At 48.9% G+C, this 22,683-nt stretch overlaps 2 protein-coding genes across 4 annotated transcripts in view; one reads left to right on the forward strand and one right to left on the reverse strand.

The window, feature by feature from the left end:
• Positions 1-6,858: 6,858 nt before the first annotated feature.
• On the reverse strand, positions 6,859-9,473 carry LOC104309771 (thymosin beta-12). Its single transcript, XM_009911132.2, has 3 exons — positions 9,427-9,473; positions 8,289-8,396; positions 6,859-7,144 (listed from the first exon to the last, which is right to left on the reverse strand). The coding sequence occupies exons 2-3, from the start codon at positions 8,386-8,388 to the stop codon at positions 7,107-7,109; spliced, it is 138 nt and encodes a 45-aa protein (XP_009909434.1). The 5' UTR covers positions 8,389-8,396; positions 9,427-9,473; the 3' UTR covers positions 6,859-7,106.
• An 11,569-nt stretch (positions 9,474-21,042) lies between these two features.
• The window catches only part of FAM13B (family with sequence similarity 13 member B), a 49,436-nt gene continuing 47,795 nt past the window's right edge, over positions 21,043-22,683 (forward strand). For 2 of the 3 annotated variants that reach the window (XM_054168663.1, XM_054168666.1), the window contains exon 1: positions 21,043-21,323. The gene's annotated coding sequence lies outside the window, so the exon portion shown is untranslated. The remainder of the gene's footprint in view (positions 21,324-22,683) is intronic. The other variant, XM_054168665.1, reaches the window with a different exon arrangement.

The following is a 22,683-nucleotide window of genomic DNA, read 5'->3' on the forward strand; positions in this document are numbered from 1 at the left end:
AAAACTCAGCTGTGCTGTGGCTCTGTGGTTCATCTGGCCATGCTCAGAGGGACAAGGAGCAGTATCTTAGCAGAATGTCCTGTCAGGGACAGGAAGGCTTTGTCTGCATGGAACCACTGTGACCTAATGAAGGCTGTGCTCAGGGTCTCTGCATTGCACCAGCCTCCTGCTGCAGGCAGCTGGTTGGTGTCCCAGCTCAGACGTGGTGCAGCTGAAGTGTAATGAGATGATGAGGCTCGCTGGAGGGGAGAGGCCCACAGCACAGGTTCCCCAAATCCTGCCCAGCTCACCTCCCTGGAAGTGCTCAGCACTTCAATCCCTCCCCAGTGCTCCCAGCATCATTAGTTAACCGTGGGGTAAGCTGGGTGCTGCTGGCCCTGAACGCTGGCAGGTCCAGCTGGAGGCACCAAGTGTCTGCAGGAAAACCTGGCCCTGCTCCTGTTGGTGTCCTGGTTCCTGCTTGGCTTATGCAGGAGTTATCAGTGCCTGGAGGGGTTAATCTCAAGGCTTTTCTGAGGGGTCTAAGAGCAACTCCCTCCCCCAAAGCAAGACCTCCTCCCAGGGAGCTGGTGATTCTATGGCCCTGCTTTGGCAGGGGGGTTGGGTTTGAAGGTCTCCAGAGGTCTCTTCCAACCCCATACCTCCTGTGAGCCTGTGCACACTGGATGGTGCAGTTACCTCAGTGTCACAAACAGCATCTCTGCCATCAAGGCATGGATCTGGGACCTGAAATGTTTTTAGCCCATTCTGAATGCTGAGTGTTAATTTAGGTGAGGCTCTTTTATTTCCCCCTTGACTGTGCACCACTGAATGCTTCAGACAAAGTTTAGAGGAGCAGGTTGGTTAAAGCTTTCTTGACTCCTTCCTACAGCTAGAAAACTAATGAAGCTGAGGAGCCAACACTCAATGTGGGGGCAGCTCCTGTTTGAAATGAGTAGTCCTCATTTAGTTATGGTGATCAGGGAGGCAGATTCCTGCAGCCAGTGCAGCCACACTGGTGCCTGATGTTCCCAGGTCCCTGGGTGGTTTTGAAACACATTAAATAAGAAGTGAAATGAAATTGGAGCCCCAGCTGAGTGCATTGTGCCAGGACTGTTAAAGCAGTCTGATAATCCAATGGTGTCAGAGGTCTGCTCAGACACAGGGGGGATGATTTTCAGCTGGGGGTGTTAGAAGAGGTGATGCCAGCATGGACCCAAGCAGGGTGGCACAGAGCGGTGTGCTGTGCCATGCTGTGTCACCCCAGGGCCACCCCACAGCAAGGGGATGTCTGCTGGAGCATCCTGGCTGCCTCCATCCCCTGCCCTGCTGGTGAAGGCTCTGGAGAACAGGTCTCATGAGGAGCAGGTGAGGGAACTGGGGGTTGTTTAGTCTGGAGAAAAGGAGGCTGAGGGGAGACCTTCTCACTCTCTACAACTCCCTGAAAGAAGGTTGGAGCCGGGTGGGAGTCAGTCTCTTCTCCCTAGTAACAAGCGCTAGGAGAGCAAATGGCCTCAAGTTGCACCAGGGGAGCTTTAGGTTGGATATTGGGAAAAATTTCTTCACTGAAAGAATTCTCAGAAACTGGCACAGGCTCCCCAGGAAGGTTGGTTGAATCCCCAGCCCCTGAAGGTGTTTAAAAGATGCAGAGATGTGGCGCTGAGGGACAAGGTTTAGCACCAGGCTTGGAAGTTAGACAAGGGTTGGACTCGATGTTCTTCGAGCCCTTTCCAACCAAAACAATTCTGTGATCTCATGGATGATCTCCTCATTGCTAAATGAATTGTGTGGAACACAACCCACATGTGTTTCTTGAACACTCTGAGGGGGTGACTCTGGAACTAGCAGGCATGGGGCAGCCAGCCAAGGTCAGGCACGATGAGACAGAAACAGAAAAGCAGAGTTCCTCTCTCTGGGGAGGAGAGGCATTGTCAGAATCGGGAGGAAACAAACCAGAGCAAGAGGGATTATTTTCCCCAAACAAGATGCTGTTTGAAAACACCTACTTGGAGTCACACTTCCTTTTTTTGTCCTCCCTGCTTGTTGCAACTTTGCCAAACTCAAATTTTGGTACTGAGCTGGCCTCCAAATTCATGAGACCAGCTTAAAATTCCTCAGCTTGATGCTTTATTTCGAAGAGCTCTCTCTCTCTCTTTTCTTCTTTACCCCCCTTTTCTTTTCTATTCCATTTGGTGCCTGCTGCTGGAGCCCTAAAAGACCTCATTTTGACCTCCCTCTGACCATATGGGCTAGAACCTCCCTTTTGCTTCCCCATTCCCCCCCCTGTTTTCCCGATTCCCCATCAAATGAATGGATCGAGGAGCCGGGCTTCACAGTAAACACCAAGTGTTGGGAGATTTGCAGTTGATGGTAGGAGTTGTCAGGAGCTGTTGTCAGCACAGTGTGCAAGATGTGTGTGAACCATCCCCAGCAACTGTTCCTTCCCGAGCCGGCTCCTCTGACAAGACAGAACGCACAGGGAGAAGCCTTTCCCACGGCAGAAGACGCCTGAGAGCTCTCCCTGCTGTCAGCTTGAGCTGGAGAAACACCCCCGCAGACACCTGCTCCCACACACCCTGGCTCAGCCCCAGCCCTCCCCGTGCTGCCTTTCGTGCTCCAGGCTGAGCAGGTTGTGCTGCCAGGACACACCTCGGTGCCCAGGACCAGGCGGGCACAGGCGGAGCTCGCCGGGGACCCGCTGACCCTCTGGGCAGGAGCCGCTGGAGGGGCCAGGGCCAGCTGCCCCTGCCCGGGCTCTGGGAGGACTCAGCAGCTTTGTCTGCTCCCCAGCTTGGCAGCAGAAGGTTAGTGCTTTATGAAAGGCTCTTGCTTTTACCCTGTGTTTTGGGGAAAACAAGGAGGGAGCTGGGCAGAGGCAGGAGAGGCAGCCTGGCTTCTGCCTTCAGACTGCTGCCGTGGGCACCACCTTGGCTGTATTTCCAGCAGCTCAGACCCTCCATCTCACTGAACTTCTGTCCCCTTGTTCCTTTCCCTGCTCTTCACTTAGTAGAAGAGGTCTCTGCTGTACCAGGAGCACCCCCTCCAGCAGAGCAGAAACCCACAAAGGTATTTCCCCAAAGCCAAGACTTCTACAGCCTTGGCCTTGCATGGGCACGTCAGGCTTCCTTGTGGTAAACCAACCAGCCAGCCAGAGCTCATTGCCCTCACTGCTGTAGAGCTGGACCTCAAGATTCACTGTGAGATGCCTCAACAGCCACAGGGCTAATGACCCAAATAAGAGAGAACATCCAGATGTCTTTGGAAAATAACTCCAGGTATATTTTGGGACTTGTTCTGTGCAAGATGTGTGTGAACCACCTGGTCTGTGGTATCTGAGCTCAGCAGGCTCTCCAGGGGCTTTTAGCTGGGTTCCAACCAAGGTGCAGTAAACAGGTGCTCTTGTCTTAGGAGAGCAGGGTTCAGGGTTTGCCCTCCCTGGCTCTCACTGTTATCAGCCACCTGCCTAACGAGAATTGTTAGCTCAACTAACGTCTGTATAATGGCTGCAGGAATGCAGATTTCCCCTGCTCAGCCAGGGCTTGCTGCAACCCTGCAGAGCAATTAGAGGTGACTCACAGGGGCAGGTGGACTTGGCCAGGATCCCAAGAGGGCTGGCACTGTCCCTGGGGTGCAAGGCACAAGGCTGGCTCTATGATGCTGCCAAGAGAGCTGGTGTTTGTCTGCATCTAATGATTTTCTTTTTGCTGTAAGTGGATTAGCATGGAAGGTGTTTTTCCTTTGGAGGAGTTGCAAGGTAATACCTGGTTATGTAAAGGATCCAAACAGAAAAGGGCTGTTGCTAATTGGTGAAAACATTTAAGTTTCCCACCTGGAGCTGGTTGAGTTTGCTGGTGAAGTTGCCTGCAGCTCAGCCACCCCCCTGCATGGATGCTTGAGAAGGACCAAAGCTCCTGGAGTGAGTGGCTGCTGGTGAGCCTCAGCACTGGAGAATGCTCTACCAGGGAGTGAAGGTCAGGAGCTGGTTAACCCCCAGAAGGTGCTTCCTAAGTGTGGGTAAGGTGTTTGGTTTGGCTTGGCTTGGCTTGGAGGTTCCTTCCGGTGGCAGGGACAAATATCCTTCTTTAGTATAATGATTGGAATCATGAGAATTGATTGACCTGGTATTAAATGATGAGCAGCTTCCTGGGCTGTGTCCACATCTTGCCCCACAGGTAAGGGTTGTAATGCTCTGTAGGCAATGGGGAGCCAGACCTCTTGCTGCTCTTGACAAATTGTAATCTCCCAATGCAGTTCCTGGGCAGAGAGGACACTTCTCAACTCAGGGTACTGTAACTGCATCTCTTTACCTTTAAGCCTCTCTGACTGCTAAGGGTGAAAGAAAGAGCCTCCAAACCCTGCCCTAAAGCCTAATTCCTCCTGGGGTGTGTGAGTGAAGGGTGGGAAGATCTGGCCTTTCACCTTGAGCTTTTCCTGCTGTGCAGCTGCTGTGTGACTCTGCTGTAGTTTTTGCAGCCATTTCCAGGACTGGGAAGCTTGGCTCAAGTCTCTGCAGTCTTTGTGGCCTTTGCAGTGAGGTGAGGCAGGAATAAAAGCACTGAGGCTTTAGGTTCACAGGGTCAGGCTTTACATGCAAGCAGCTAAACTGGGAAGAGGTTTCTTGGAGGCAGAATGAAGGCTGCAGTGGCACCAGGGGCAGCTCCAAGTGCTTGGACAAATCCAGAGCTGTAGACAGTGCTCTTATCTCTTGCATCACTCCTTAGAGCCACACTGCTAATCCTTTGTATCTGTGTAAACATGGGAGATGAATATATTCTGTTGTTTTCTTGCTCTGGCCAGACCTTCCTTCCCTTCCTCCTGCAAAGTGCTTGAGGACACAGCCAGACCTTGAATTCTTGGGAGAACTCGAGGTCGGCGGGGGGGGGAGGCAGATGCTGGCCACCAGCTTGGTTGTGTTTTGATGATTTGCAGCATGTTGTGCTGAGTGAGCTGGCAGATGTTCTGAGCTGGCAGATGTTCTGAACGGGCAGGGAAGGCAGGAAATCACCATGTGGAGCAAAGTGCTGGCTCCTAGCAAGAGCAAGGAGAAAGTCCAGCTCATGGGCTTACTCTCTGGGTGCAATATGATGCTCAAAGTCATCCTGGGGACAAGCAAAGGGAAATCATAGAATGGTCTGGATTGGAAGGGACCTCCAAAGGTCCTCTGGTCCAACTGGCTGAACAGTCTTAGCTGTATGAGTTTCCAGTAGGTGTTGCTGCTCTGAGGGCTGTCTCTGGGTGTTCTCTCCATGAAGGAAATGTTATCGAAGTAGATAATTAAATAATGTCAAAGGCTCTTTGACCCTGAAATGTGCAGGGGTGAGGAGAGGGCATGAGTCACTAAGAAAATAGCACTGTTTTCCTTCTTGCTTAACCTTTCACATTCTACAACCCTTTCAATGAGTCTTAATTAATCCAGCAGGCCCTAAACCCCCCCTCAGAGTCAGGTGCCCAGTGAAACGAGCTCCTCAGAGGAGAAGGTGCAAAAAAACCTTGGTCATGAAAAGACAATAGCAGCAATGTTGAACTGATGAGTACTGACTGAGGCAGCAGTCCTGGCTCTTTGGATACCCCTGACATAACAAAGGTCTGACTGAAATAATTCGTCCTGCATGTGGTGTGTTGTCCCTTGGCCTCTTGGTCACATCTGTTGGCTACCTGTTGCCACCCAAAGTCATCCTTTCTGTGGCTGCTATTGTTTCACTGTGGTTCTGAGTGTCCCCCATTCAATGTCAAGTGTCAAGCAACCCTGAAGGAAATGAGGACTCTCTAAACTCTGCCCCAACCACTCATTTCTGTTTCCTGAAGCCTGCAGAGCAGTTTCTGCCTCACCTTACGCAGGTATAAGCCCAGAGTAACCCTGCTGAAGCACAGAGAATGATTCCTGTTTCACAAGGCAAGCAGGATCCGAGTGAAGCTCCAGGGACAGCAGTTTATCTTCCCAGAGTAAGCACTTGTTTTTCTAATATGATTGCAAATTAATTCCAGAGATAATGTGATACCATGTAATTGAGAGGCCCCTGAGCTGCTACCAGTTTGTTTTTGTTGAGCCCTCTGCACACCAGTGGGGGTTTAATTGCACCAGCAGGAATGAAGATTTAGGGAATCCTTGCTTGCTTTGAAGGTTTGTGTCCTGCACCCCTGTGCCACTGAAGGTCCCTCTCTCATCCCCCCCAAATCAGTGCAATAATAAATTTCCTTGCCTTCTCCCACCTTCCTGCCTTCCTATACTGCTGGAGGTTAGATGGGCCAAGGGCTGGGTGTGCTGCAGCTATCCCAAGGGTGACTGGATCTTGGCAGCCTAAAGAGAGAAAAAAGCTATGGGGAAGGTGCTGCTGCCCTTTTCTTATCTGGGATGCTAATGTGAGTATTTCCTCAGCCCTACCATCCATTTTTTATGGGATGTGTAAGTACTTGTCTCTGAGACCTCTAATCTACTGCTGGACAGGACTGAAGCAGGCCAGCAACTTCCCATCTTGCTCATGCTGGCTGCCAAGCTGGGGGTTTAACAGCTCAGCTGCTAGCACACGAATCTTGCTCCTCTGAAATGCTCTTGTGAGGGAGACAGGGCAAGGGAGTGAAGGCCCCAGGCTGTTGTGAAGGCTGTCAGGAGGTCCTGGGGGGTTGGTGCTGTCTGGGGCTCTGGGAGTCTCCAAGATCCAGGTGCATGTGCTGAGGCTTTAGGGGGAGTCAGTCAGGGGGATCTGAGGGTGCCTGGGGTAGCTCTTCCCATTTGCAGTGAGACACACAAGGTGGGAAGGACGTTAGGAAGAGTTGTGGTGTAAGCCCTACTTCTGCAAAGCTCAGAGACAGCTGATCAGAAGAAACCTGTTTATTGTGAGGTTTAGGACAAGAGGTTTTATGCAAACTGCATTGTTTTTCTTTTGGCAAGTAATGAGGCTGACACAGAACTTGGAGCTACAGTTTTAAAAACACACACACCTAGGATCTCGTTCAGCAAACACAAACCAAACTTCTTCCCCAGGGAACATTAAATAAGCAAATGTTTGCTAAAATAAATGGGCAACAAACACGGGGTGGGGGGAAACAAAACAAAGCAAAGCCAAACATCCCAACTTGGAAGCCAAAAGCCCCTTGAAGAAGCAGCAGTCACATCTTCAGCTGTATGTTCAGGCTGTGCTTTCACTTTGCTTTTCCTGTTCAATAGCTGCCAGAAAAACAGAGGAGACAAAACTTTGATCACTGACCAAGGGAATTATTCTGCAGGGGACAGACTGCTGTGGTCATTTTTCGAGCTGGGGATGGGAAGGCCTCAGATGCTTTGTTTGGCCACCCTGGAAATCTTAACTCATTTCCACATCTGCATAGCTAGTTGGGTGCAGCTCATGATGTGCAAACCAAACCTTCTCTTGCATTTACAGCTTCAGCATCAGTACAGATGATAAACCAGGGCAAAACCAGGTCTCTTATGTTGAGGGACACTGCACCTCTGTGGCTGTCAGCACTGACACATCCAAAGTAACCACAGTGAGACTCTTCTGAAGGAAACAGCTCGCAGTGTCAGGTGAAAATGGCATTGTGTGGTATCTCTACATCTAACTTGAATGTGAATCACAACCCTTTCCTGGCTGTCTGTGCACAGTGTGTGTACAAAAAAGGATTAGATGTTCAAAAAAGGATTGGACGTGGCCCTTGGAGCCATGGTTTAGTTGTCAGGAGGTGTTAGGTATTGGTAATAGGTTGGACTTGATGATCTCTGAGGTCTTTTCCAACCTGGTTGATTCTATTATTCTACCAAGGGTGCCTTGCCAGGGCAGATTGCCTGTTGGATGAGGAGGATGATGGCTTTCTCTTGCAGCTTTACTCCCAGAAATGGTGCCTGGAGCTCTCCTGGCCAGGGCTGGCAGCAGGTACCAGCGGGGGGCAGCAGCACATCTGTCTGATAACAAAGTAAAGCCAGAGCCCAGGCACCTGCTGGGGTTGCTGCCTGCTCTGCCAGGGATGCAGAAGGCTTCCCCTGGGCACCTCTGCCTCCAAAAGGGCTGGAAGGTGGGAATTACAAACAGTGTGATCCTGTTACCTGCAACCAGCAGTGAAACTGGTCTTGTTTGTAGCAGAAGCAAGAGCAATCCCATCAGAGAGGACTTTCCAGGCAAAAGCACAGCATGGGTTGTAACTACTCGTACCCTTGGAAGCCCAGCACAGAGTACGAGTCTTAGTATTATCCCCAGTTCAAGTCGGGGATGAGTTTGAGCCTGTAATCCTATGATTAGTATTCATTTTGCATCTGAACTGCAACACAGCTTGCATCCTTGCTGCTCCCAGTTCAAACAGCCTCTCAAGCCACTTACTTTCTTTAGTGGGCAAGGGATTTTTCTCTCTGGTTTCTGTCTTCTTCAGCTTGGTCTTGTCGAACGTTTCGATTTCGGCGAAATCCGGTTTGTCGGACATGATGGGTCCTGACAAAGAAAGGAGAAACACAGCCCTGGCTCTCTTAGCTGCTGCTCTGATGCCAGCCATCTGCAAAACATTTTCTGCTAGAAGGAGGGAAAAAAAAAACCCAAAGCAAAACCAACCCATGAAAGATAGCATTAACAAACAGAAAGAAAACACAGCCCAGCGTTTCCCCAAGAAAACTCACAGATCCACACCTCAGCCTGGGACCTCTCCCTGAGGTTTGGCTCTTTCAGAGCTGGAGAGGAAAGGCAGAAATGGAATTTTAGCTGGGTTTTTAAAAAATACTTCCTCCCCACCCCCAGCAGAATGTCTCAAAAATCCTCTTCTGCACATGGAAGGAAGAACATCTCACTAAACACAGCGCTTTGACTGCCAAGGGTCCACGGTGCCTCCTGGCACAAATCTCTGTTTTAAGGAACGCTGCTCACCCAAAATAAACTGCAATGAACTCCAAATCCAATGCAAACAAAGAGCTTTCAGTTATGATTTTGTTTCAATTAACAGGCTTTGCCTGTAATTCTGAGCCACCCTGTCCTGGGTGCATACATACCCCCGGATCTGGATGAGCTGCTGTGGACACTTGTGCTTAACAATAGAGGACCCGTTCACCCAGCCCTTTGTTTGCTCTCGCACTCAATATCCCCGTTGCAGGCTCAGTGGCTTTGATTGTTCTCTCTCAGAAGAGAAATCCACGAAGCACAGGGGAATTCAACCCTTCACCCCTCCAGACTTCCCTACTCCAATTCCTGGTTTTAATAGGAATTCAAGTTAAAAAAATCCAGCCTGGGCTGTTATGCCCCTGATTTCAGGGAGAGTTTCCCAGCAAGGAGAGGCTTGGCACGGAGGTGGCTGAGATAATGATATATATATGTATATTTATATATATATGTATAAAGATTCACACACACACACCCCCTTCCTGAAGACAATCAGATTTCATTTGTATCTGCACTGAGACAACAGAAGTAAACAGTCACAGGAGCTAAAAAAACCAAATGCAAGAGAAAAGCTACAAAAAGCACATGGCATTACCGTCTGGCTGCTCTCTCCTCAGCTGCTTGGTGGCCGTCTGAGGCAGTGTGAGTTGAAAAAGGTCAGGGTAATCCCTCCTCTCAGCTCCTCTCCTCTCCTCCCCCACTTCCCTACCCGAGCCCATTGCTATTAATATTGATTAGTTCAGCGCTGGGATTGCTCAGCCTTTAAGGAAAGGACAGATTGCTCCTGCAGAAAGTGCCCAAGGCAGGGAAATGGGAAAAGTGACCCAGAGACCTGCCAAAAGACAGCTCAGGGGGGCTTTTCTTTTTCCTTTCATCTACCAAGATAGTAATATTTAAGTGTCCCTCCCTGCCCTGCTTTTACAGGGCTGAGGTTTGGGGTTCAGGTGGGCTCTGGACTTCATTTAAGGGCTGGTGCTGCAGTCTGGGGAGTTTTCAGGTGAATTCAGCAAAGCAGCTGTGGGTTGTCTGCCACCCGCCCAGGCTGGCAGAAGCCCACGTGTGGGGCTCAGGAGGGCTCCAAGCACACCCATGGTGCAATTGCCACTAGCAAGGATCAAATCCTGACACAAGCGTGGTCAAGGAACCATACTGGTGGCCAGGAATATATCCTGAAAGGAAGTACAATAAACCTTTCATTTGCTCCTGGTTTGGTAGCTACCAACCCACTTGCTGGTGCCTCTCTCAGGCCAGCAGCTTGTGGCTCTGCAAGCCAGACCAGGCAGCTGTCCACAGCCAGCCTTCCTGCCTCCACTCTGCAAGAAGCTGCATTGGCCCATCCTGCTCAGCTGCCTTTTCCCTGTACTTCACCCTTCCCATGGTGTGGACCATGCTGGGCTTGCTCACAGGGAGCTTTTTAAGCTGCAGTGAAGGGAGAATGCATCGTAGGTGCTGAGTGATGTACTTGCAGAGAAACCTTTAAAAGGGCAGTGGTGGAGTCCCCATCCCTGGAGCAGTTGAAAGAGGTGTAGATGTGGTGCTGAGGGACATGGTTTAGTGGCAGACTTGGAAGTGCTGGGTTGACAGTTGGGCTCCAATGATCTAAAGGTCCCTTCCAACCCCAGGGATTCTATGATAATGGCCAACAATCCTTGCAGTTATTTGCAAGACACAGTTTGTATTAGAGGAGAAACTGAATGGAGACAAGACAGCAGTGTGTGAATACTACCTGTACCTACCTCCTAAGGCCACTGCTCCCAGGGGCTGTGGACATCCCTGTGGCTGTGACACAGCTCCAGCTACACTGCCTGCTTTGCAGCACAAAAATATTTGAGAGTCCTTTTCCAAGGCCCTCAGGCTGGGGAGGGAAGGGCTCTGTGCATGCTCCACGGTGCTGATGTGGACTTTCTTATGTGTGACTTTGGATGTCCATATCTGAATGACTTGTCTAGGCTCCTTGATCATCAATAGGGAGGCAATTAACCTGGGATAAAATTAACTGTGCCTATGGAGTATCCCCATTTCTCTACTGCCTATGAAGGGAGCCTGGTCAATGAGCTCAGGGAGACAGAGATGTCTCACAGTTGGTTGAGAGGTGAAGAAGTTGCTGTGGATCCTTCTGCTGGCATAACAGGTTTAGGTAGAGTGGGTTTGACTCTGATAAGTGCATGTGGAGGAAATGGTTTTAATGTGTTTGAGTGACCCCTTCTTCTAATGTTTGTTTAAATTAACATAATGAACAGGTTTGTGATTGGACTTGATGATCTCAAAGGTCTTTTCCAACCTAAATGATTTGATGACATGCAGGGGGAAAAAATACTATTTTTCTTATCAACATTCATAAAGAGTGGCTCCCAGTGATGCTTTCCTCTCTCTAGCCTGTTTTCCACATCTTCAGAGGGTGCAGGGGTTGCTGTGTGCCCTGGCAAGCCCCAGTCTGAGAGCAGGTTTCCTCTGTGGCTGTGTCTGCAGTATTTGAGGTAAAGAAAGGACTACTGTTGTGGTGGACAAATATGCATAATGCTGCTCAGCTGGAGCTCCAGAGAGATGGTCTGGGTCCCACTGAGCTCAGCCCTGTGCAAACCTGGCTGTGCTGCTTCTGGATCCAAGATCATCCTGGCAGCAGTGTAGCTGCATTTTTGTTCTGCTGAGAGCTCAGCTGACTTGTGCTGGCTGGCTCGGTTACCTCTGCATCTGCTCCGGCTGTCCATGCAAGATCTGTGTCTGTGTGTGTGTGTGTGTAGCATCGAGGCTTGGTTCCCTTGCTTCCAGCCCCTTACTCCAACCAACTGTCAAAAATAGAAAGCTGTGTTCTTGACCAAAATCCCCTGGGAGTAAGCAGGAAGGCGACTGCTGGGCGAATATTTGGTGTAAGCCACAGCTGACATTTGGCACTGAGCAGTCTTAGTGTCTGTTTAGAGAGCATTAACCTCTTCTTGCTAGGCTGGATATCAGGTTTAGAAGATCAGAAAAGACCTGAAAATACAATGTGGGTGATTCAGGAGTTCAGGCAGTTTGTGAGTTTCAGTTTTATTAATATTTGTCCATTTTTACAAGTAGCAATTAATCATTCCTATGATGAGAAGAGATCACAAGGGCAAAACCTCTTAAACTTTCAGGCTGGCACAAATTCTTTCAGCTGCAGAGAGCAAACAAAGTGTTCAGGACAGTGTAGCAGAAGAATCTTGCTTCTGGCTTGCTCTGCACAGTCCCAGGCTCAGCCCCTAGCATCCAGAGCACAGCTCAGGCTTTTCTAAACATGCTAAGGCAGGGTAGGCATGCTTGGTTTGTTGGGGTTTTTTCACCACCATCATTTTAATTGCCTGATTTCTTGTCAGACCTAGTATTAAACCCAGTCTGGGAAACATTGTTTGGGTTTTGGGGGGCTGAAGATGGCCAGGGTTTTAATTGATATTGGGTTGGATTTTTGAGGAAGGTGCAATAGTGTTTGTCCACAGGACATAATGATGAGAAATTACATGTTCCACCCTCAGCTGCAGTCAGCAGATACCCATCTCCATAACGAACATCTTGCCCATTGCACAAAGTGCCCACCAGGTTTCTGTAGCTTGTAAGTTTGGTTCTGTGGTCGAGCACAGCTCAGGCTGGAGTCAAACCTCATGTTTACACACTCTGTGCAGGACAGACAGCTGTGTGTAGTTTCCATATGGAGAGTCTGGCCTGAGGGCATTGCACTGTGTGTTGAGGCTGGTCGCAGGAGGGAAAGATGGGCAGGCAGCACTGTACTTGGGTGCCTTCTGCCTTCACTGGGAGCTGAGATGTGCTTGCAAAAAGCAGCAAAGCAGTTAGCTGACAGGTTTTTGACAGCAGGATTTCAGTCAGCACCTTCAGGAAGGGGAATGTGGCAGCTACCTTGCCTTGGGATGACTGGCAGCAATGAAACACCACAGTGGTCTTTGAGGTGCACAGAAGTACTTTAGATGATCCAGCACAGAGAAGTGAGGAAACCCAACAAGCCAAGTAGAGGATCTTTACAGACCCTATATGACTACAGCACGGTACACGACTAAAGCCTTGGTATGGCCACGTCTGGAAAGCTGCCTTGGATACAATGGAAATTTGCATTTTATTTCAATCTGCTGCCAAAGGATGAAGGGCTGAGTCAAACCTGCCAGGACTGACACCTCTGATACCAGTGAGTCACCCACCACAGACAGCATTAAACCATGCCTGGCAGCGCACACTACCAAGTGTCTGTCAGACACCCACAGAGAAACAGGGGAAAACAAATACTTGCTACCAGGATGCAGCAATAGGTGAGAGGAAAGGTTTAAAGGGAGCTCAAGTGCAAAGGAAAATTTGGAGGAGAGTCTGAAGAGTGAGGCTGGGAGGTCTGAAGCCTCCTGCCACTTAGCTTTTTTTCCTTCTCTGTTGTCACTTGGGAGCAGCAAGGCCAGCCTGTGTGGGGCTGCAGGGGCATGTACATATGTATACATATATATATAACAGAGCTATAGCCTTTCATGGGCTGGGGAGAGGCTGTGCTCATGTCTGGCACAAGTGGGGTTCTGGAAATGCAAACTTTCATGGAGACAAAGTGGGCAGCTCCAAGAAGCAGTGATTTCTTTCCCTCTCCCTCTCTCTTTCTCACACCTATTTCTATATGGAGCCCAGGAGGGACAAAGCACCCTAAGGCGAGCAGCCGGTTCGAGGAACAGACGCTTGAGCAGATCAGTGTCTGTAGCTGAGCCAATAAGCTGACACAACTGATTTTATAATCACATTAGTGCTGTCTCGAAATAACACACCCACTCAAATATAACAGTGATTTCATTTTCAAAATGTTGTGGTGCTAAAGGTAGGAGATTAATTTTTCAAGGTCAGAAGCTGGGCTGGAATCTGCAAGCACCCTAATTCCTTTAGGTCCCAATGAGCAGTGAGCTCCTTCCAGAAAGGTAGCAGGACTGGGTGTGTTGAAAGCCATCCTTAGAAGGTTTCCCATCCTTAGAGGAACAGAAAAAAAGAAAAAGAGAGAAAGAGAGAAAAAAAAAGACTACAGCTTCACTGAAAGGATTTTCTTAGTTCTCTTTGTGCCTTTTGTTCTGTCTTGCTGCCAAAAAAAATATCCATGTTTGGGAACGGAGACAGGTTCCCAGGCTAGGAGACAATGAATCCTGGGGGTGTAAGGAAGGCAATGATCTCCCTTTGGCACAGGGTCTGCTGTACTGCTGCTCTGCTAGTGTGGAACTACTCGACACTCATCTTCTACTGTATGTTTTAGCATTACCTAAGGTGTTTCATTTTCCTTACCAAGATGGTTGAACCTCAAGGGTAGGTGCATCTGGAGGATGAAGGGAGAGGAGAAGCCAGCTGTAGGCAGTCCTTCTGCTTGGGCTGTTTCTCCTAGTGCCACGATTCCCAATCATCTCTGGAGTTCAGGCAGTTTATACCAGGAGTCCCACTGCAGCAAAGAGCAACAAGAGAAAACATAAGCTAGTGGGAGTGGTGATTTCCTCTCTCCCTCTTTGTCTTACAAAGCTCAGTATGGGGGTATAGTGTTAAAAGTTTCACCAGATGGAGATGCTTGCAACAGAACTTTCTAGAGAACTGACCCAAAATTGTGTCTTCCAGCATAAAATATGTGGCTTTGTCCTGGCCTTCTCTAGCAAATGTGGTGACACACATGTGCATTGTTAAAGCAAATAAAAATGAACACACAATGCCCATGCACAAACTTCCCTTCCCAAGACAGAGTGGGGAAAGGAGCATGTGATGTGCCAGTCACATTAGTTAATGTGCTGTAGAGCACATGACAGTTTGTGATGAATACTGGTCTAGAAACACAACTTCAACAAGACTCCCAGTCTTTACTAACAATCATTTTTATGCCTCTCCTTTCTGTCTGTGGATGGAAGCATCTCTTGCAAGCAGCAGCTCCAAGGGAAAGAGTAAGGCAGAAAAGTGATGAGTGAGCACTGGGTGTGTGCTGAAACACAGCTCCTAGTGCAGCTGGCTGCTCTGGAATGAAACCATCCACTGCTGGATTTCTCACTCTCTTTGCTTTAAACAAAAGGAAAATCACCATTCCTTATGAAGATTATATTGTGGCACTCAGTGTGCAGCAAATAGATAACCAAGAGGAGATATTAAAATCTAGAGATCTACTACCTTGATAATAACTACAGAGGAAAAAGCAGAAAGGTGGGTCTGTCACTACAGTCCGTGTTGTGCTGGGGTAGATAGGCACTTGTGGTATCCTTGACTTTTGGGATGCTAGGTTGTGGAGGTAGCTCTCATGAGTACCTAACCAGCACTCCTCTTTGTGTTGCCAAATCATTTCCCTTTCAACAGCCTGGGAGTTCCTGGCAGCTTAATTAGGTTTGATTATTTTGGTGGAAAGGCAAGAGAAAACCTGAAGTGTTTCAGCAGCTTAAGGAAACAAGGCTGCTAAAGCAGAGGAGCAAACTAGGCAGCTAAGGTTCTTTTCTAGGTGATCTCTGGGTAATTTCCAGACTAAACCCTTGTATTTCTGCCTGAAGGGATTCACACATCCTCTTTTCCACTTTTATAAGCTGGTTATACAGAGTAAGCCAAACACTTGCACTGTGTGCAAGGGTGACAATTGTGTAAGAAAATGGTAATCAGTAAGTTCCACATCTGTTAGCTTCTTCCTGTACAAAGAAAAGCTTCCAGTATGTTATGTTAAATGCTGGTTTTCTTCTCCAAAATGTAAAAAAAAAAGAAAAAGGAGAGTATTTTCCCTCTCACAGTGCCTGAAGTGAACAGCTCTCTTCACAACCTGACCAAAGTGGAACATTTCATGGCTTTTTGTTTCCTTGCAAATATATGTACAGAAATCAGCTGCACTTTTATCAAGGCTGTGTCTTCAGAATGGGGTTAACATGAGCTCTGCACACTCAAACTGTCTCCTCTGGAGTTAGTGTCCTTTGAGTGTGAGCAACCACACCATGAGGTAACATGGGAGCAGCAGAGAGCGATTGTGTTGGCAGCAGATAAATTGTGCGAAGGTGAACGGAAGCCTTTCCCCAGCTCAAAGTAAAAGCAGCAGGTCAGCTCGAGCATAGATCCTTGTGAGCACAAAGAACAGGAATACAAAAGGGATGGGGACATTCAGGCTTTAATTCAAATCAACTTTTAAGTGAAGATTAGCTGTAGGGCAGGAGTTCATGTCACTCCACAGCCCAGACTGGTGAATGCAGAGAATAGAAACTAGGAAGTGAAAACCTGAAGTGTGCAACGTTGTAAATTTCTCTTGTCTGATGCATACATTCAGGGATTTTTCCCTTTGGATGAACACTAGCTTGCATAAAATTCAAATAACTCAGCTGTCTACAGATGGGGGGGGAGGAGTGTGGGAAGGAGAACAGAAGGAAGGAAATGGAACTGAGAAGACTGAATTAACCTTTCAATGTCTTGAATTTCAAGAAGGGAAGAATTATCTCCAGTTAAGTCTGCAACCGTGCAATTAAAATGTGAACAAGCCTTAAGAGCCACATTTGCCCCATATTGCTAGATTTCTACTTTAAAGAAAGAGCTTCTGAAACTAAGATTCAGATCAGTATTCAAAGGCAGGAAAAAATACAAATGTATGCTGTAAATGTTTATTTTAATCACAGAACTCTGGTTGAAAAATGAGTACAAATGCCTGACATTTACATAGACCCTTGCCTTTGATATTGAATTAAGTTGAAAAAAATCATAGAAAGGGCTGGGCTGGAAGAGACCTCCAAAGGTCATCAATCCCCTCTGCAGTCATCAGGGGCATCCTCAACTAGATCAGCTTGCCCAGAGCCCTGTCAAGCCTCACCTCGAATATCTCCAGGGATGGGTCTAGTATTAGCAGACAGTCCTTGACAAGCTGCATGGTATTCTCTGTGCTGGAGTTTCTGCTGCTGTAAAATGGATTCTTTCACCTGTTTGCTTGATTGGTGTGAAGCTTCACTTGCCCACACAGGGAAAAGCTTTTTCAAATGGACTTTGATTGTTAGCTGCCCTTTTGGACACCGTGAGCCAGAAGAACTGGGCACATGCTGATTCAAGAGCCTCTGTGGTTAGCTCTGGATGTGCAGGGTGGCCAAGTGTGTTGTGCTGGGCAGCCTGGCAGAGAAGGTTTGTTAGAACATGTTATCATGTTAGAAAAGAGGAAGAAAGTAGAGAGGGGACGTGCCTGTTTCTGGATGAAATATGAAGGAAAGGAAAGCGTTTTGCAGAGCAACCAGCTGGCAAGTGATGCTGTTTGCTAATTCTTTGGTGTTGAAAAGGCTCAAGTTGCTCAATATTTTTGCAAGATATCAACAGGATCCATTTAAGACAAAAACCTGGGCACTTCCACGTCCAGGAGAACACATCAAACTATTTGTTTGTGGATGGACACTTAATACCAAAAGCAAATACTTTGCTGGCACACAGATAATTCTCCCCCCCCCAAGTGAAAGCTGTTGATGTATATTATACAGGTATTGCATCAGTGTCTTCCTTTGGTAGGTATCAGATTCCATTTCCTTCTAATGAGATAATGACCCAGTATGGAGGTAGAGAATTGCATAGCAGGCTATCAACCTTCAAAGGGCTGGATGGCATTGCAAAATTGAGTTGTGTTCTGCAGTAGTCTAGCTCAGTTTGTACTAAGCCTTGTACAACAGTGAGCACAGTTGGGGCAGGGCTATTCTTTCATTTGCTTCAGTTTCCCATGAGGAGTAATGCAGGGCTGTTGCTGGAACTAGCCTTAATTGGCAACTAAACTGTTCAGAGAATATTTATTTTAAAGTCATGCTAGGTGAGGACTGTCATTGGGGACCCACAAAGCTCCAGTTCTTCATGACATCTACTGGTAACAATGACTGGTGCTCATGAGTACCTCTTCCTGAAAACAGGAATTATACCAGGAGTCATTTTAGATCCACTGAATTAATTGGTGAGCACTTAGCAGCAGAATCCCTGCAAAACTTTTAGGCTGAGCAACTTAGCTGAACTTGTAAGATAACACACTGAGATATAGAAAAGGCTCCCCCTTTGCAGAATGGCTCTGGACATGGATTTACTGATGAGACAGGGATGCCATGGCACTCTGGCTCTCAGGTCCTAAGAGCCAGACATTGAGCAGACACATCTGCCAAGCTCCTGGAGCCGTGCAGCAGCTGGGGAATGGGTCCTGCTCCTTGTGAGCAGCCTCACACCGGGGCCTCACCACTGTGCAAGGCAGTGCATTGTCATATGACATGTGGGTGACAGTCCTGTGCCATGTGGTGGGACTGCAGCCATGCACCTGCACAAACTCTGCTCGCACAAGGGCCACTCTGCATGCACCAGAGGGTACCAAGGGGGTAAATGAGCCTGTGGGAGCTCCACACCACCCTGTCCAGACTGTTGGTGTCCAAGCTATGTGGCATCAAGAGGGGAGAATAACAAACTGCCACCATAAAATCTGAGCTGTGCCCTGAGAGTGGGAAATGGGCAGGGACAGCCACACACTGCTCCATCATTTAGCAGTGACCTGAGAAGCAGATGCCTTCAATAGCTGTATTGTGGGGATGTAACCACTCAGCTGCTCATTGAGGTGTTGCCTCCCTTCCCTTTATGTTTACTACCTCAGAACAAGTGGTTAAAGCACCAGGGCTCTCCTCAACCTTTCAGAAAAAAGCAACAAGAAGACAAAGTGAGCAGAAGAGACTCAAATGGCAGCCTGGGACCGCATATGTCTGCCCCCTGCAAGGAACGTTGGAAGTGTTTGAAAGGAGGTAGGATAAGCTGGCAAGAAATGGCGCATTTGGAGCCAGTTCAGAGGAGGGTAGGCACTGTCTTGGACTCCAAACCAGCACAGCAGGTGCCATGCAGTGCCTGCCTACCTGCCTCTACTATCTGTCCCCTCTCACTGCCTGTGTTTTCTGTGTCAGGTTTCGTGCCGTTTTATTCCTGTCAACTGTCCAACGTGGCTGCTGAAGAGCCAGCTGGAGTCCGCTCTCTCCCATGTTTCATCAACAAAATTGCCAGCTTGTTCTGATTCAGTATCTTTATTGTTGTTGATGAGGCTAAATGAATCAGAAAGAACACAGCTATGTATACAAAATACAAATTCGGAAACCTCATCCCCGTGCAAGGAAATTTTATTAGCTGCTCAAGTGGAGAAATCTGCTGTGGAAGCAGATTGACAGCATATAGAGACCTCTTGAGAGGTGATTTCTCCTGACCCTACACATTTTATTGTTTTGATCTGGCAGCTCCTAATGCTACCAAGTCTCCTAGCAGGAAAATATGGGTTTAGATCAGATTAAAACCAGGCTAATTTACTGTGGGATTGTGACTGAGCTAGATTGTATGGTCCTGCTCTGGCAGGGGGGTTGGACTCGATGATCTGGTGAGGGGTTTGGAGCACAAACCCTGTGAGGAGAGGCTGAGGGAGCTGGGGTTGCTTAGCCTGGAGAAGAGGAGGCTCGGGGGAGACCTTCTTGCTGTCTACAACTACCTCAAGGGAGGTTGTAGCCAGCTGGGGGTTGGTCTCTTCTCGCAGGCACCAGCACCAGAACACGAAGACACAGTCTCAAGCTGTGCCAGGGGAGGTTTAGGCTGGATGTTAAGAAGAAATTCTTCCCAGAGAGATTGGCCATTGGAATGTGCTGCCCAGGGAGGTGGTGGAGTCACCATCACTGGAGGTGTTTAAGAAGAGGCTGGATGAGGCACTTAGTATCACAGTATAACCAAGGTTGGAAGAGACCCCAAGGATCATCAAGTCCAACCTGTCTCCACAGACCTCACGACTAGACCATGGCACCAGGTGCCGCATCCAATCTCCTCTTGAACACCTCCAGGGACGGTGACTCCACCACCTCCCTGGGCAGCACATTCCAATGACGAATGACTCGCTCAGTGAAGAACTTTCTCTTCACTTTGAGTCTAAACCTCCCCTGGTGCAGCTTGAGACTGTGTCCCTAGTGCCATGGTTTAGTTGATGAGATGGTGTTGGGTGATAGGTTGGACTTGATGATCTCGAAGGTCTTTTCCAACTTGGTTTATTCTACTCTAGTCTAGTCTAGTCTATTCATGGCACTTAGTGCCATGGTTTAGTTGAGTAGATGGTGTTGGGTGATAGGTTGGACTTAATGATCTCCAAGGTCTTTTCCAACTTGGTTTAGTCTAGTCTAGTCTTTATATTCTGTCTCTTTGGGTCCCTTCCAACCCCTGGCATCCTGTGATCCTGTGACTCTTCTCAGGACTCTTACATGTAAAATCCTCTTAATGAGCAAACCTATCTCAAGATAAAATTGATTCCACGTAGAAAAACCTGAAACAAAACCCTCCCAGCTATTGTCAACACAAAAGTTTCAATTAATCCCATTCTACTCCTGTATTTTCTTTCCCCCTTTCAGATATTGTCAGTTTTTCACGAGGAAGAAAAGCTTTTTCCTGAGAGCTTTGGGGTTTGTGTGGTGGTTTTATATATATATATTTTTTTTGTTACTAACTAAATTCAAATTTCCTTAAATGCTTTTATTAAACCCACCACCTATGGCTGCTGGCACTGCATGACAGAAAAAGCTGTTGTAGTTTGAACGTGGCATGTGGGAACCGCAGACTGTCAGGCAGAGCTTTTAACACTTCTGGTGTCAGCTCGCATCTCCTCACCAACTTCTGCTAACTTCAGTTCCAGGGTGCTAAATTCTGTATTTCCAAATGCATTAGCTTGTTGTCAAAGGGCACTTTGTTACTTCTGGCAGGCTTACGCCTGGGAGGTGTTTGGGAGTGATGGCTCTCGACGCTTTTAATTCAGAAAATGTACAGGGAAGGTTTTCATGTGGCTACGAGAAACTCGAGGCCGGGCTAGGGCAGGAGCCCGCACGGTGACACTAACGGCCACGGTCACTCTCTGGGCAGGTCTGAGCCCGCCCAGGCCGAGGCGGGCGGCCGGCTGAGTCACGGTAAGGTTAACAACAGAAAACACTCCAACGCCGTCGTTCCCGGGTGCGGTGCGGCGGTGGCTGAGTGGCCCGGGACAAGGCCGCGCCAGCCCTCCAGCCTGCCCCCGGCCGCCAGCCCCTTTTCCTCGGGCAGCTTCCCCGGCGCGGAGCCTGAGGGTCGCCGCAGCGCTGTCCGATCGTCACCCCGAGGGGACCCGCCGCCGAGCGCGGGAAGCGGCTCCCCTCCGCTCCGCCCCGCGGCCACCCGCGACCCCTCCCCGCCCCGCAGCACGTGACCCCGAGGGAGAGGGGCGCGCGCGCTGCACCTGTCAGTCAGCGCGTCACTTCCGCCCGTTGCCGCCGCTACCGTTGGGGACCCCCCGCTCGCGGAGGCGCGCTCGAGCGACGTGAGCGGCTCAGGGGACGGACAGGCGGACGGACGGACAGCGCCCGGAGCGGCAGAGCGGCGGCAGGCGGCGGGGGCGGCGGAGGCCGAAGGAGGAGGCCCGCAAGGAGAGCCAAGAGGCCAGGAGAGGCCCGCGCCGGCCCCCGGGGTAGGAAGAGGCGGAGGAACCTGCTGCTGGTGCTGAGGACGGCGGGGAGGGCGAGTCACCCGGCAACGGTGAGGGACCGCGGGGCGCATGCGCGGCGTGCGGGGCTTGCGCGGGCCGGGGCGGGGGTCGCCGCTCAGCCGCGGGGGCGGTGGTGGGCTTGTGGCCCGGCCCGGGCTCCCCGTTTTGGAGGAGGAGATTCGTAGGGTAGGGAGGCTGTCACGTCAGGCTTCAGGAACCTTCTGGGACCAGCGCTGATAAAGGGGCGCGGGAACTTCCTCGTCGGGGCGGCAGAGCCGGGCGTGTTGCAGTGCAGAAGTTGCTAGAGCCTCTCGGCGGGAGCTGTCAAGCGGTGCGTTCATTTCCCAGGCTGCACTTGTGTCGGTAGGACCTTCGAGGCGGCCTGACAGCCTGCAGGGATTTCTTGGCTCTTCCAGCGGAGTTGTCTGCCGAGCCTGTTCCCTCCTCCCACGGTGGACCAGCCTTATCCCCCACTGCGATGAGACTTGGCACGCTGACAGCATTAGCCTAGCAGCTCCTTGCCCGCAAAGTTGGTTCCCGAAGTTAAAGAAGCGTAGTCACTAAGTCATTTGTGAATATGTAGGCACTACTGGCATTAAGAACACTAGCTTACGGACTTTACACTCTAGCCTGTGGCTAAATGTATCTTCTGAGGAAACTCTCTGTGAATTCCCATTGTTCTTGGACGCTCCTTAGGGAGTTAAACATTTGGGTGTAAATGTTTCTTGCTACCAAGAAGTTGCTTTAATGTGAGCAATCAAACGTTAGGGTGCTTCTTCCAGATTTGGTAAAAAAAACAACCCAATAAAAGCCCTGCAGTCAAACGCTGCTGCTTAAATGCAGCCCTTTTACTCGCCAGTTCCTGGATCTGGCTACATTTTAAGCTTTTTACAGAATTTGTTACTGCTGTCAGGCCCAAAAGGGTGAAAAAAGTAACATTATGGGAATAGAACCCTACCTAATCACTGCTGCCTGTTTGAAACAAAACAAAAAGAAACAGATTATACCAAAACCTACACAATGTGCTTTTTTTTTCCAGGGGTGTGTTCCTGAGCGTCTTCAGGGATAGAATAGTCAGGATGTGATTTTGGAATAAGTTATTGAGCTGGATTAGCATTTAGGTTTGAAGTTTTTCTGTCTTCTGTGTAATCTGCCAGCGTAACAAAACCCCCAGAACACAAAAGAAAAAGCGAGTTTGCTGGCTTATATTGTAATAAATTCAGCTGTCTTGCTAGTCTATTTCTTTTCTATATATATATAATTTTTTTTACTGCTTATTGCTAGTAAATTGCTCTGTGTGTTCTTTGTTACATAGATTTGAAGGTATTTAGAATATATATATTTTTTTTTTACCTGCCTTGTCTGTACTTTATATATTGTCTAGCACCATAGGGATCCTTTCCTTGTCTT

The sequence above is a fragment of the Dryobates pubescens genome, chromosome 16, assembly GCF_014839835.1.
Source record: "Dryobates pubescens isolate bDryPub1 chromosome 16, bDryPub1.pri, whole genome shotgun sequence".
Lineage (NCBI taxonomy): Eukaryota > Metazoa > Chordata > Aves > Piciformes > Picidae > Dryobates > Dryobates pubescens.

Coding starts and splice junctions, on each gene's coding strand:
- LOC104309771 (XM_009911132.2), bottom strand. CDS start 8,388: ATGTCCGACAAACCGGATTTCGCCGAAATCGAAACGTTCGACAAGACC. Junction 7,145..8,288: donor TCCCTTGCCCACTAAAGAAA/GTAAGTGGCTTG, acceptor TTTTTCTGGCAG/CTATTGAACAGGAAAAGCAA.